At 45.4% G+C, this 14732-nt stretch overlaps 1 protein-coding gene across 1 annotated transcript in view; it reads right to left on the reverse strand.

Annotated features, from left to right (window-relative positions):
• The window catches only part of Tiam2 (TIAM Rac1 associated GEF 2), a 141437-nt gene that overhangs the window by 58098 nt on the left and 68607 nt on the right, over positions 1-14732 (reverse strand). Inside the window, exons 13-14 of the mRNA XM_038338851.1 lie at positions 13982-14074; positions 12914-13177 (exon numbers count right to left, since the gene is read on the reverse strand). Coding sequence (XP_038194779.1) covers positions 12914-13177; positions 13982-14074 — 357 coding nt within the window. The remainder of the gene's footprint in view (positions 1-12913; positions 13178-13981; positions 14075-14732) is intronic.

Raw genomic sequence — 14732 nt, forward strand, 5'->3', positions numbered from 1 at the left:
CTCCAGTCACACTGTCTGGGAAAACAACCAAGTGACAGCTGATTCCATTCAGGGGCATGTGACAGACGGACAACACTGTATCCCAGTCTCGGAAATTCATTCTCCCTTCCTTCTTATCTCCCCACCCCGAATCTCTCACCTGGGGTTACACGTAGCCCAGAGCCCGTGGTTACAGACGTGAAGCTAGGGACTGCTGAAGAAGGGTCTTATGCACACGATAGGCAAGCACCCCACCAGCTGAGCTGTATTCTCAGCCCAAAAGACTCTCGGGAAAGTGGAATTTAAGTCCAAAACTCTAAACTAGTTATTTGAAGTTTTATGTAAAGATCCTGGGAAAGAAACCTAGTCAAAAAAAAAAAAAAATCTGTAGACGATGGGTTGGTGCTGTGGGGATGGGGACAGGTGCTGTGGGGATGGGGACAAGTCACGCCCATTCCAGCAAGAGCTACTATTTATTCTGCTGCATAAACCAGGGTAAAATAAGTGGAATATTAGTCTGCTGTGAGAGGAGGGAGAAGCTGATCCATGCTACAATATCAGTAGACCTAGAAAACACGGCACAAGGGAGGAGAGGGCAAAGCAGTTTATAGAGAACAGATATGACGAGCTACACGCGGAACAACTCTATTCACGTGACATGGCTTCCTGGGATGGAAGGGGTTGTGGTCATACAGTTTCATGAAGACACCAGAAAGAAATCATAAAGGGTACACTTCAAAAGTAAACCATATGGTGCATGAATGACGTCATGCTTTTCAAAGGAGGGTCATGAATCAATGCCGATGATACAGGAGACAAGCTAGGATTCATGGTGCATCTCCTGCAAGGGAACGCTAAGAACAAGCCGCAGGAAACGTGGCCACATTGTTATAGGGTTAGTGAGGGTCACTGTTGTTAGCAACCTGGCACACCTAGGGACTTTGCAGAGTGGTCACCCCTGTGTCATGGCTACATGCAAGGCAGGCAGCACCCTGTCCCTTTAATAGGTGAGATTCCACCTACTTCTCTCCTTTTTCTCTTCCTCTTTTTCTCTGCATCTCTCTGTGTCTCTGTCTCTCTCACTCTCTTTCTCTCTCCCCCCTCTCCCTTCCCTTCCCCCAATAAAACTTCCCACATAAGTAAGTTCTGTCTGCATGGCATGAGCTCTCCCTGGCCAAGGTCTCTTGTGAGCAGTATCATAACAACTATGAACCACCAAAATGGCACAAGAAAAAAATATTTTGAAGCTATCACTGTAAACAATGGGATCTCCAACAACTCACCACCAAGAACAGAAGTCCCAAACACCACCGGGCAGGTGGTTACTGATTGTCATTGCTAGCTAAGACAGCAAGAGCTACCACCACCCATCCCACCCTCTGCATCTGCCATACCACCAGGCGGATTACGACTAGGCTTTATGTGACATTTTCCATAAAGGAAATGTTGTGAAAATGCAGACAATTCCCACATGGATGGACAAGCAGCGCCATGGTGTCCTCTAGGACTGACTATGACCTTGTCCAAGTTACCGGTGACATCATGTGCCTGTGCCTTGATTTACCCAGCTGTGAGAGTAGGATAATAACATGTCTCTCCTCCACCAGACTGAGCAGGGGATAATTAGTGCTCCTGGGGCCGTGGGATCTCTGCATGGAGACAGCCTGCTATTATCAAACTTAACCAACACCTCTCCCAGTCATCGGGACCTGGCACTATTTAAAGAGGTAAAGGAATTTGTAGCAAGACCAAAATACCAATGTTTTGCTTTTTTGACTTTGTAAACTTTTACTAAAACATGAGCATTGTGATAGAAGTTAAACTGTTCCTTAAATCCCATTTAATAAATGAACATTAGAGCTGGGGAGGAAAAAGTCCTAACTGGCTTCCCCGTGCCTCATCTGGAGAGAAGGGAACAGGAAATAGAGGGCTGTGTGCACAGTCACGTATAACAAGGCCAGAAACTGGAACCAGGAGTCCTTGTTGAGGATCTAGAGCCCTTTATAAATGCTGCTACCATCAGTTTAACTCAAACGCATCCTCAAATTTGGCCCACCCTGGAGATAGGGAAGCTAACGCCCCTTTCTAGGTATGGTTTGGGTTTATCTGTGACGTGGCAGAAATGGCAGGGCACATGAAGAGCAGCCAGTCCGGGTCACATTGGCTCACTCTGAGGACATCGGCTGGCAGACACACGAGGCCAGACCACCTGGTTCTCTGCTGAGCACAGCCACAAAGCCAGCCTGGGGTCCTCCACGTGGGATGCAGGTCACTGCAGATGTCCTGAGGTCACCTCCCTACTGTTTCATGTCATTGGATTGATAAATCTGGAAGGCTTTGCTGACCACCTCTGAAGCCCCCTCTGCTCACCATGTTTGTCCAGTAAAAATGAAGAGATGGCTCAGCTAGTAAAAGGCTTGCCACACTAGCGTAGAGACCTGAGGTCAGGTTTGCCAGGACACATACAGCAATAGGAACTGTGTGGAGTCCAGCACTGGGGAGGCAGACAGATGAATAGCTGGGAGCTTGCTGGCCAGTCTCCCTGGATGAATCAGCAAGATCCAAATTTAATGAGAGATTCTGCCTCAAAAGACAAGGTGAAGGGTAAGCAAGGAAGACATCTATCTTACATGCATACACCCACGTACACAGAGCATGCATACACTACATACACATGTAATGGATATAAACTCATGTACACAGATGCATGCATACACTACATACACACATGATGGGTATACACCCATGTACACAGATGCATGCATATACTACATACACACGTGATGGATATACACTCATGTACACAGATCCATGCATATACTACATACACACGTGATGGATATACACTCACGTACACAAATGCATGCATGCACTACATACACACGTGATGGAATTCAATGAACTCTCAAAGAATTGTGCTAAATTGTGATATAAAAATCTGCCCAAAATTCATAGAAGTTTAACATGCTTATTCCTCAATAGAAACATGAAAGTCAGAATTAGATACACAAATAGCAGCTGGCCGGGGGTGCACTGGAAGGGTAAGTAGGCGAGGCCAGACAGCAATTAGCTGCTGTTGGGAACCCCAGCTTCCACAGCCAGCACATGGGAGGCCAAGGGCAGAGACCCTACTGCTCCAGAAATTCTGCTGGCATTCTTCTCCCCGTTCTGGGGTCAGTGGGCCAGAGTTCTTGGCAGTAGACACACAAGAGAAATTTCCTATGCCCATTTCCAAATGAATGAATTCAAAGCTACTACCAAGTCACAAAATGAGATGATCTGAACTGTGCCACACCTTTTCATAACAAGTCAAAGATGCAATGAACTCCGAAAACTAGACATTAAACTACACACCTTTTCATAACAAGTCAAAGATGCAATGAACTCCGAAAACTAGACATTAAACTACACACCTTTTCATAACAAGTCAAAGATGCAATGAACTCAGGAAACTAGACATCACACTACCAAATAATCCAATTTAAAAAATGGAGTACAGATCTAAACAGGGAATTCTCAACAGAAGAATCTCTAATGACTGAAAACCACTTAGAAAATGCTCACCATCCTTAGCCATCAGAGAACAACTCTGAGATACCATCTTACACTGATCAGAATGGCTAAGATCAAAAACACTGGTGACACTCCTCCATTGTTGGTGGGAGTACAAACTTGTACAGCTGCTGTGGAAATCAGTATGGCGATTTCTCAGAAAATTAGGGATCTATCTACCTCAGCAATACCACTTTTGGGCATATACCCAAAGGAGGCATATTCACACCACAAGGACATTTGCTCAACTAAGCATTGTTCTAATAGCCAGGACCTGGAAACAGCCTAGATGCCCCTCAATTGAAGAATGGATAAAGAAAATATGGTACATTTACACAATGGAGTACTACTCGGTGCTTAATAAAAAAAAAAACCAATGGCATCTTAAAATCTACAGGCAAATGGACAGAACTAGAAAACAATCATTCTGAGTGAGGCAACTCAGACCTAGAAAGACAAATATAGTATGTACTCACTCATAAGTAAATATCAGACATAAAGCAAAGGATAACCAGTCTACAATCCACAACCCCAGAGAAGCTAGAACCCTCATCCAGAAACAGATAGAAGCAGATGCAGAGATCCACAACTAACCACTGGGCCGAGCTCCAGGCACAATCTCATATACAATCGAAAAGAGGGAAAATCAATAATATGAACAAAGGGGTCAAGACCAGGATGCAGAAACCCATAGAATCAGCTGACCTGAGCTTGTAAGAGCTCACTGACTCTGGACTGACAACTGGGTAACTTGAACAGAACCAAACTAACCCCCCTAAATGTGATATGAGAGGAATTGATATGTTGTGATTGCATTTCCAGAGTTTACTAACTCCCTGACACCCACACCCCAATAATCAAATGGAAAAAGGGTTGGTTTTAGCTTACAACCCTCAGATGGTCCATCCCTAAGAGAAGTCAGGCTGGAGACAAAAGCTGATGTAGGGGCCACAGAGGGTGCTGCTTACTGCCTTGCTTCCCCATGGCATGCTCAGCCTGCTTTCTTAGAGCACGCACCCAGGACCACCAGTCCAAGGGTGGCACCACCCACAGGGAGCTAGGGCTTCCCACAGCAATCTTCAATTGAGAAAATGCTCTACAGACTTGTATGCAGGTCAGTCTTATGAGGGCATTTTCTCAGTTGACCCTAGCTGTGTCAAGATGACACCACTGTCCTGCTTCACCCCTGATCTTGCCCCTCTTGCCCTGACCATCTCTGTCCCTTCACATGTCTTACGGTGTACTTCATGTTTACTTGTTCTCTGTTTCCTTGGGCTGAGACACAGCCAAGCTCCCTGTGTGTGAGGATTTCCATCAGCTCAGCTCACTGTTCATTTCCACTGCTCCTTGTCAGCAGGCCTTGTTATTCAACAGATACCTACTACTGTTTAATAAACACATGAAAGAGAAGAAAATAAGGAAAATTGGTTGGGCGTGGTGGCAAACACCCATAATTCTAGGATGGAGCGGGGCGGGGGGAGGACAGAGAAATACAGGAGATCAAGTTCAAGGTAGGCCTAGAATACATAGCAAATCACTATCATAATAGACATGAAGTATCACAAGGATGGGGGTCATTTTCCTAAAGACATTGGTTTCTCAGTAGATGCTTTGTACTTCTACTGTGGTATGAAGTCACACGTCTCATTTTACGGACCTAAAGGTGTAGATGGAAGTTTCTGTCCCACCTGGTCCTACAGCCGTTCAGTCCGAAAGAAACACACAGAGGCTTATATTATTGATAAACTGTTTGACCTATTATTCAGGCTTATTACTAACTATCTCTTACAACTTAAATCAACCCATCATTCTTAACCATGTTTAGCCATGTAGCTTGGTACCTTTTCCCAGTAAGGCATTCTCATCTTGCTTCCTCTGTATCTAACTTGAGAACTCTATTTTCAGAATTCTCCTAGTCTGGTTGCCCTGCCAATACTTCATGCCTGGCTATTGGCCAATCAGCATTTTATTAAACTAATACGAGTGACAAATCTTTCAGTGTAGAAGAGAATTATCCCACATCATAAACTGAGGTTCCTGAATTCAGGATTAAGCACAGGAGTTGATTCCCTCAATTTAAAGGATTAAACCAGAAACCCTCTGAGCCAAAGTATTACATCACAGATTCAACCTCAAGCAATAAACAAAGCCAGTGTTCCCTTCTTAGCTACAAGTATGAGTCTCTGCACTCTAAATAAACCCTTGGGATATATAATAGGCATGGGTATCTTATATATTCAATCAAGTAATCACTGGGTGGCTTTGCTTACCTGTCTGGCGATGCATTGATGATAAAAGACAGGATAGTGCCCTTCTGCAGAGGGAGGACAGAGTGTGTCAGCCAGTGTCTCGGTTCTGTCACATTATTACTGTCCATGGGGCTGCCAGAATTTTACACAGTCCCTGAGATCCAAGGAAGCAGTACAACTGTAGACAGTGACTCTCCCCACATCCGCTTCCCACCACAGAATCTCAAGGGCAGGACTATATGTTTAAATTTTGTATTTCTGCATTAAACCCAGGGCTTGCCACATGAAACCAAACTGACTATCTCACAGCCTGGAGGGCAGTGGGCCCAGCTCCATACGGAGCCACGGAATCCACCCCTCCTCTATCCGTAAGCAGTCTTTGACTTGTGGCTCCACATTTCATTGACCTTTATTTCTCTCAACACGTTTATTCTCTGACTCTGACTGCTCTGCCTCCCTAAAACACTCCATATCGGCAGGCCAGCTAGTTAGGGAATGGACATTAACATAATCAAAACAGTGCAGAACGGCAAAACAGAAGGCTAAGGAGGTGGCTCAGAATGCTCGCCTAACATGCATGAAGCCCAGGTTCCATCCCCAGAACCTCAAAACTCCAGGTGTGAACACACCTGTAATCCTTAAAGCAGGAAGCATCCCAGCATGCTCCCCAGTGTTTACACTTCTCTAGGTCAGGAAGAGAAAAAAACCAAGAACTAACCCTGGAAGAAAAACTCAATGCTGAGGGCACAGCAAGAGAAACTTACCTACTTATTTAACACACATAGTTTCATAGCACTTCCTACATAGCAGGCACTACTACTACTTTCCAAATACCAGCTTGTTAATTCATAAAAGTCCTAGACCCTTTTAGTGTCTAAAAATAACCAGAGAGGTTAATTGACTTTTCTGGGAGCACACAGTCAGAAAGTGGATGAGCCAAGAATCAGGACTTGGACATAAGCTGCCCAGCTAATATCCTCGCGTTTAACTACAGTTTCAGTGAACTTGATCATCACCGTTTAGCCTTTCATACTGCTGGAACTGTATAGTATGCACTCTATCACCAATCAAGAAAACTGATGATATTGTCAATAGTGGAACTGTTGGGGGAGGGGCAACATGGAGGAGCAGCAATGAAGCAATCTGGAACAGGGGTTGGACACAAGAGTCAATGGAGAGAGACTGGCCAGCCCTGAATTGCAGGAATTTATAGCCTTTCGCTCCAAACTTGAGAGCTGAAAGAAGTAAGCCCATGTATGGGCTCACTGAATTTGAATTTCTCATTTGAAATGAGAAAAGACCCCTCTAGGCTCCCATGTTTACACTGACTCTCTAGTTTGTGGTGCTATTTGGAGAGATTCAGGAGGTGCGGCCTCACTGGAGGAAGTATATCCTGGAGGCAGGCTCACCCACTCTGCTTCCTGCTTGCATTTGAAGACTTCAGTTCCTTCAAATAGTGGAATGAGCTAGAAGAGGATTCATCTTCAGGCCGAGGACCAAAGAGGAGCAACGAGGGCAGAAGTGGGCGAGTGTCACAGGAAGCAACTGTGGAAGAGCGAGGACTGATCCTTTTTTGTGTGCGAATAACTACCACACTTTCTCTTTAAAGGCTTCCCAGAACTACACAATTAGTGACCTGGCTTGCCTGTGATACCAGGCATGGCATCGTAACACTCAGAGGCCTCTTGAGAGTGGCACAGCCCACAGGTAGCTCTTGGAGACTTTACTTGGACCATGTAGTGTATAGGTATCTGATGTTCAGGGAAATGATACACAATCAGGTTTTGCTAAAGATGCTGGCAAACTTTCTTAGCAATTGTTAACCAAGCAATGAGGCAAAGCCTCATGCCCCCCTGAACTCTCATCTCTTCCAGACGGGAACGTCAGTGAACCCAATCCTGGGAGGGCTTCATGCAGCAATCACACAGCTGCTCTGATTTCAACATGGCAACTGTCACGTCCATCCCCAGAGAGTTCACAAGAAGACTTGTGATCAAGAAAGTAACAATTCTTGATGACCATTGGCAATGAAGTTACAGTGGTAGACATTGTAGCAGGTACATTCCAGAGGCCAAGGGCCAGCAAACATATCCCACGTCCCCTAAATGGCTAGGGAAGGTCAGGCAGTTCTCAGCTCTTTCCTAGGCTTCCAGAATTCAAGGCTTCACAGCCTGGCTCCAGCAATGTCTTTCCACGGCCCCCATCTTCAGCCTCTGCACATCTGGTTGAGATTTCATAGGAGACACCTTTACCCACATCTCCCCCGAATGCCACCACTTCCAGGCCTGTCACCTTCGAGTTAAATCTGAGAGGTACATTTCCTCCAACTCAGCCCTCACAGAGAGAACCACTCTCTATTCTCCATGTTTCCTATTCATTTTGGGGTATCTTAAGAATATCCAGCATTGGCTAGTCCGTATCTTTGTGACTGTAAAATGTAACAAAAGTTGAACAAGGGAAGAAATTAGACAGTGAGAAAATGGGAATCAAACTCCCAAGCAAAACTCAGCCTTAAAAAAGACTTTGAATCCATGGACCTCAACTCCTACCCCTGGGGGCAGCACACCACACCCTCAATTCTACACTTGACCTTGTCCAAGAAGCAAACCATATGTTCACATCCTTGGCGTGCTAGAAGCTACCTTCAGCATAGCCAGAAGGACCTTGGCATTCCGAGGCCAATGTTCCAACTCTGGCTCAGGTTAGTGTATCCCAATTGGATTTTCCTTATTATGAAACAAATACACTCTCCATTCTGTAGGGACACTGGTATTTTTAAAATCTGGGAACTGGGGTGTTGGTCAGATGGACTCAGTAATAGCTTTATGCAGAAACAGTGTTCCCAGAAATCATTGCTGTTTGTTACTCTAAACAGTTCATGGAAGCCAGACTGCCCTCCCACTCATAGACAGGAAGGAAGTGGACGCAGCATGGTAGTAGAGCTGGCTCCAGTATGGTAGACACATATACTCCCAAGAACAAGTCACCCTTAAGAACAAATTTGTAAGCTGGGTGCAGTGGTGCATGCTTTTATCTCCAGCACTCAGGAGTCAGAAGCAGTAAGATCTCTGTGAGTTCAAAGCCAGCCTCTGAGTAGTGAGGTCCAGGACAGTCAGAGCTACACAGTGACACTGTCTCAAAAAAATTTACATCCAAGTGGCTTCTGATATCTTAAGACTCTCCACCATTCAGATACCAGTTCAGCACGAGTGATTCACAAGGGGGCCAAGGAGCTGACCCACCAGCTCTGGCTGTAGTCTGTGTCTAGAAAGCACTGACTGTATGTAAGTCCAGGTAGGAACATGGGTCTCTGTTTCCTCCTGCTAAGGGTGCCTCTGGCTCTCACAGGGCCATAGTAACAGTTGTTTGCATGGAGAAAACATTAATGCCATGGGGGAGTCTAGTGTTTGCAAAAAACTTCGTTCACAAACTTTATGCCGGGGAGGACTTTGCTAAAAGCTGCCGAGATTGCTCGAGGGCCAGCAAACACCGGAAAAAGGAATTTCATGCATAAATCACAAAAACAGCACTAACAGGATCAGAGCACAAACAGCTCGGAGATGCCCAACTCCTTCAATGGTGTCTTTGTTGGGTCAGAAATAACACTGGCCTCTTTGGGGGGAATTCCAGTGATAAAATTAATTCTCTCTGTAAAAATTCTTTATTAGCATTTCTACTTGGGTCAAATACAGCCTGTGGGCAATTGCTCTCCCTGGAATGGGTAACTATTATGGAAATTCAAATATGTAAGGCAGAAATCAAACAGCCATTCATTCATTCCTGGGGAGTCAAAGGTACTTCGCTCAAACACGGTGGCCCTGTGGCTTCTGCTGTGGGACCGGAGCCATGAAACCCAGGCGACACTGGGAGTCACCTTCTCAGCCTCCTGTGTTAATGGGATCAGTGTGTCCTTGGCAGGGCCAAAGACCAAAAGAGGAAGGCTACCCAAGTGCCAGCGCCTTCGGAGAGTTCTGGAGGATGATGACCGGCCAGGGCTCAATCCCTAACTGATGGACACCCCAAGACGCCAGCCGTATTTAATAATTACGTGACACTTTACTCACTGGGTCCTCAGAACCTCAGCTTAGGGGGGCTGGGGAAAGAATGATTCCACTACTCATGAGAGACCCTCCTCCTGTGGAGCAGAGACCTAGCGGCTCAGAAACGGGCTTGATCTAATTGTCTGCAGGAGATGTTCTCACACCGGAACCAGCAGTCTGTCCTTCTTACACTCAGGGGGTGAGTTTGAGACTCATTTAACAAATCATCTTAATTATCAAGAAGTCTCAAATACGAGCAGGATACCTCTTCTAGACTAGCCCCCATGTCCTTTGTGACCTCTCTCCCCATTCCCCTGATGTGACCACCCTTCTTTCTGCTATGACTAGAGGCCAAATAAGAGACCGGTGTAGATGTCTGTATGTGTAACTAAAACCAGAAGTAGACCAGAGCCCAGAGCCAGATGCAGCCTGTTCCCAGGGCTTTGCCCTTCAACACCCAGCAGGAAAGGGTCTGAATCCATTCCCTGAGATGGTCAAATATGCCCCCAACAACTGCACATATCTTTCTCCCTACTCCACAGGGGGTTCATCCAGTTTCCCCTTTTTAAAAAGTCGGTCTTATCCTTCAGAGAAACATCAGTAGTTGAAGACCCAGCCTCTGTGGAATGGACTTGGGGCCTTCCTTACCTCCCTCCCTCCTTTCTAAGTACAGAGTCCCTTCCAGACATGTCCATGGGTGGGACATGTCTAACTTAACACACTAAAGAGGTTGCTCTGAGGACAACCCAAAGTTGTCTTAAAATCCCTTCTCCAAAGCTACTTAAATGCTCATTTGTGTAAATTTTAATGTCATAATAAGACAATGGGATAGCTTTTCTTCTATTTCACAGTAAGGTAAATTGAAGTAAGGGTTTTTTTGGTATTATTGTTATTTAATTTGAAACAAGGTCTTGCTATAGATCCCACCCTGACTTGGAATTCACAGTTCTCTTGCCTCAACCTTCCATGTGGTACTTAGGTTACAGGTGACAAAAGACATTCTGCCTGGCTTCCAAACAGTCTAAGTTAAACAGGAAGCTGGGACAGAAAGGGAAGGGAGGTGAGTCACCAGCTGAGAACCCTTGCCAAGCCAGAGTTGGGGACACCACGGGGCTCTCATAAAAGTGGTCTGAGAAGAAGTCTCCAGAAGTTATTGGGAGAGTGACCACACAGTAGGGAAGAGACGGGAAGGGAAGAAGGTCCACGAGCAAGAGGCCTACCTAAGGATTCTGTGTGCACTTGTGGCTCAGTTCCAGCGGCCCCATGAAGGTGGCCGAGGATACATCTCAAAATCGCCTCTGCAACAAATTGGAAGGGAGTTAGCACCTTCCGTGACTCAACCTACTACCCACATACTACCCCTGAGAGTACCCAGTCCTCAAACCCAGGTCTGACTTGGGATCTGGGTGACTGTCCCCACACCCCAGTCTTAGCACACCCATAGTAAGCTCCTCTTACACGTAGGATGTTATGTCCAAATGAGAAACTAGGTCTATTTTTTTTTCAATTTCTTACCTACCCACCCCAGATTTTATTCCTACCCTTAACCTTCAAAGTTCCTAAGAATTCAATTTCCCTCAAGCAACACCACTATCTCAAAAATGAAAAAGAAAAGAACAATTCCATTTTGTAAAGTGTATGAAAAAGCAGTCCACCATGGCGCATAGGCGCACGGCCCTGGAACAGTCACCTCGAGCTGACGAAAAGAAAAAAAAAAAAGGATAAACCCAAATCCTGGGGCCCAGGAGCCTGTGCTCTGTCTGAGAAAGGGGCTAAATCTTGACACATTCTAGTCTAGCTGGAGGGGAAGCCCATGCAGGGAAGGTGCCAGCAGACATCTGCACTGCCCCAGGCAGGTGGGCACTGCCAGAAGAAAAGAAAGAAAGAAGTCTGCACACATCTTTTGTTATTTTGTAGAGGTTCATTCCCAGAATAGGAAAGATAATACAGGCCGCAGTACCTTCTGGTTATGAAAAAACACAGAGGAATAGCAGGTAGGGAATGTTCCTTAAGAACAATCGATCCAACAATGGACACATAACACAGGCCACTCAGGGTAAGCTGAATGATGGTCCCAATATCACAACCCATAATTAGCTCTATCATAAATTGTTTCATGACACCCACTTTTCTACGCCAACAGTCAACCTCATGATATTGTAGATGGGAAGACCATCTGAGAAGCGGAAGAGAAAGCACGAGATACCTTGTTGAATCTTACAATCTGATGCTTAATTCCAAAGATGACCTTGCAAGCCTGCTGTATAATTAAATTCCATCCTAATGGCCTCTCTTTTGCTCTTTGCACTCATTCTTGGTCAGCACGCAGAGATCTCTATTACAAATCCATTAGCAACGCAGGACAGTGTGGAAGAATTACTCAGGTGTTCCCAAGATCAAGAGCCACCCTACGCTCCTAGGGAAGCTGACCTGGACTCTCCATGACAACAGAGGGAAGTGGCAGGTAGTCAGCTAGGGCCTCTGATTCTAAGAGAATAGGCAAGCGAAGTGGAAACAGCAAGTTCAGAACACTCAGCTTCACGTGGTTCCCCATGCGGGTATTTCACGTGGAAGGAACTATATCAGCAGACGCTTCAGTCACAGAGCTTCGCAAAGTTATGAAATCGGCCCTTGAACTACAGAGTTTGCTGCTTCTGAGAGATCAGTCCTCCTGACAGCAAAAAAAAAAAAAAAAAAAATCTGCACTATGTTCCAGGAACTAAACAGAACAATGCAAATGGATTCACCTTACACTCCACTGACTAAAATCATAATCTCCCAAGACTGGGGTTTATGCAGGCTCATGCCTGCCGTAGGTTACAGGCAATGTCAACGCTGAATATGGTGAAAGGTTTTTGAAAGAGCCTGTGGTTTTAAAGACTATTCTGTGCAAGAAAAAAAAGTAGTTACTTTGAATTTTTCCGAATATGTTCTAATTGCTAAACTGCATGGACTCCTGGTAAATCTCTCCCAGTCTGCACCTGTGTTCTTGTCCTCGTGAACGAGGAAGCAGTTTTTGAGTAGCATCTTGTACAATCTGGACTTGCGATCGAGGCGCCAGCAAGTCAAGATGGAGACAGAACACAGCCTTACCGTTTGTGGAGGTTTCTTTAAAGTTATCCAGGAACTCTTCCAGCAGCTGGGACTGGTTGGGAGAGGGCGGCTGACCTCTCCAGTCCCTGGAGCACAGGTCACTGTCTGACCAGGACGTGCACAGGGTTGTCTTCTTGTCCACCGGCCGGGCGATCAGTGTAAGTCCGACGCTCTTCTCAGAAAACAAGGCCTCCATCTGCTTGATGTCAAGGTCAGACACAGCTTCCCCATTTAAGGTCATGATTTCATTGCCCTTTCTCAGGCCTGAGAACCAGGAAGGGGTAAACAGGAAGAAAGAGGGGAAGGGAGATTAGAGAGATGCATCTTAAAGATGAAGGCAAGCTGCAAGTGCCAACCACTGACCAGGTGGGAAAACGCAGCCTTACGCACAAGTTTAAGCTAAAGCTCAGCTCTGAGCTGGCGTTAGGCAGCTGTTTTTAACACAGTCTGGGAAACAGCTTATCAAGTCTCTGGGTCTCTCTCTGTCTCACACATTCCCTCCTTCCCTCTATCTGGACATCTTTATGAATACTCTACTTATACACACACGCGCGCGCACACACACACACACCTGTATGAATATTCTCTTTACACACACACCTATATGAATACTCTCTTTATACACAAATACTTTATATATACATATATGACTTTTTAACTAAATTCTTGCTCAAGAATTCCCACATACACATTTGTACGAATACTTTCTTTATATACATACATATGCATCTGTATGAATACTCTTTACACACACAACCTGTATGAATACTCTTTACATACATACAATACTTTATATATACATATATAAATTTTCAAGTAAATTCTTTCCCAAGAACTCCCACATACACATCTGTATGATACTGTCTTTACACACACATCTATATGAATACTCTTTCTTTACACACACACACATACTTTATATATGTACATATGCATTTTCAAGAAAATTCTTTCTCAAAAACTCCAGGATGAATCATCCTCATCTGACAAAACAGCACAACAAGCCCATGAGGCAGATGCACCTCACAGTTAGAAACTCAGAGCGCACACACACAGCACCGCACAGACCTCCTCCATATGCCAGACTGTCAGGGAGAACATCGCTGATAAATATCCGGCTGAGATGCTGGTGTTCGTCCACCTGAGCTGTGACTGCAAACCCTGGGGAGGGAGAAAAGGGAAGAGCGAGTGTGAGTTCGCCTCCTTTTATCTCCCCAGCCCAGGCAGGGGTGTATCTGTAAACATCCATTCCTGTCAATGCAGCATTGCTGAGAAGTCAGGTTACCACCATTTTGAAAGTGCTATTATTTAGCAAGAGTGGGGGGGGAGAGGAACCCCCCCAGACTGGAGGGTTTAGACACAGGAGTGTGCAATCTTAATCAACAGTTGCGTCTGTCCACGGCAGCACGTTCGTAACAGCCAGCTCCTGGGAACAGCCTGTCTGACAAATGAAGAGATTAAGGACAGACAGAATGTGATGTATACAGGTGGTAGGACATTATTCAGTCTTAAAAAGAAAATTCAGGCACATCCTTTAATGGGACGAACCCTGAAGACATTGATGCCAAGTGAAAGAAGTTGGGCACAGATAGACAAACATCAAAGGGTTCCCAACTTCATAAGGACGAAGGGTAAAATGTGCACTTACGAAGAGCAGGGGAAGGGGAGTAGAAAGCCAGCCTCCTATGGACACAAAACTCCAGCTCTGTCACATGAAAGATCTGGAGACGGATGGTGAGGGTGACTCGCGGACACAATGGACTTTGTCACCATGGATAAAGGCTGCAGATAATCTTTATTACTTCTACCACACCACAGT

This window comes from Arvicola amphibius, chromosome 8, assembly GCF_903992535.2.
Source record: "Arvicola amphibius chromosome 8, mArvAmp1.2, whole genome shotgun sequence".
Taxonomy (NCBI): Eukaryota; Metazoa; Chordata; class Mammalia; order Rodentia; family Cricetidae; genus Arvicola; species Arvicola amphibius.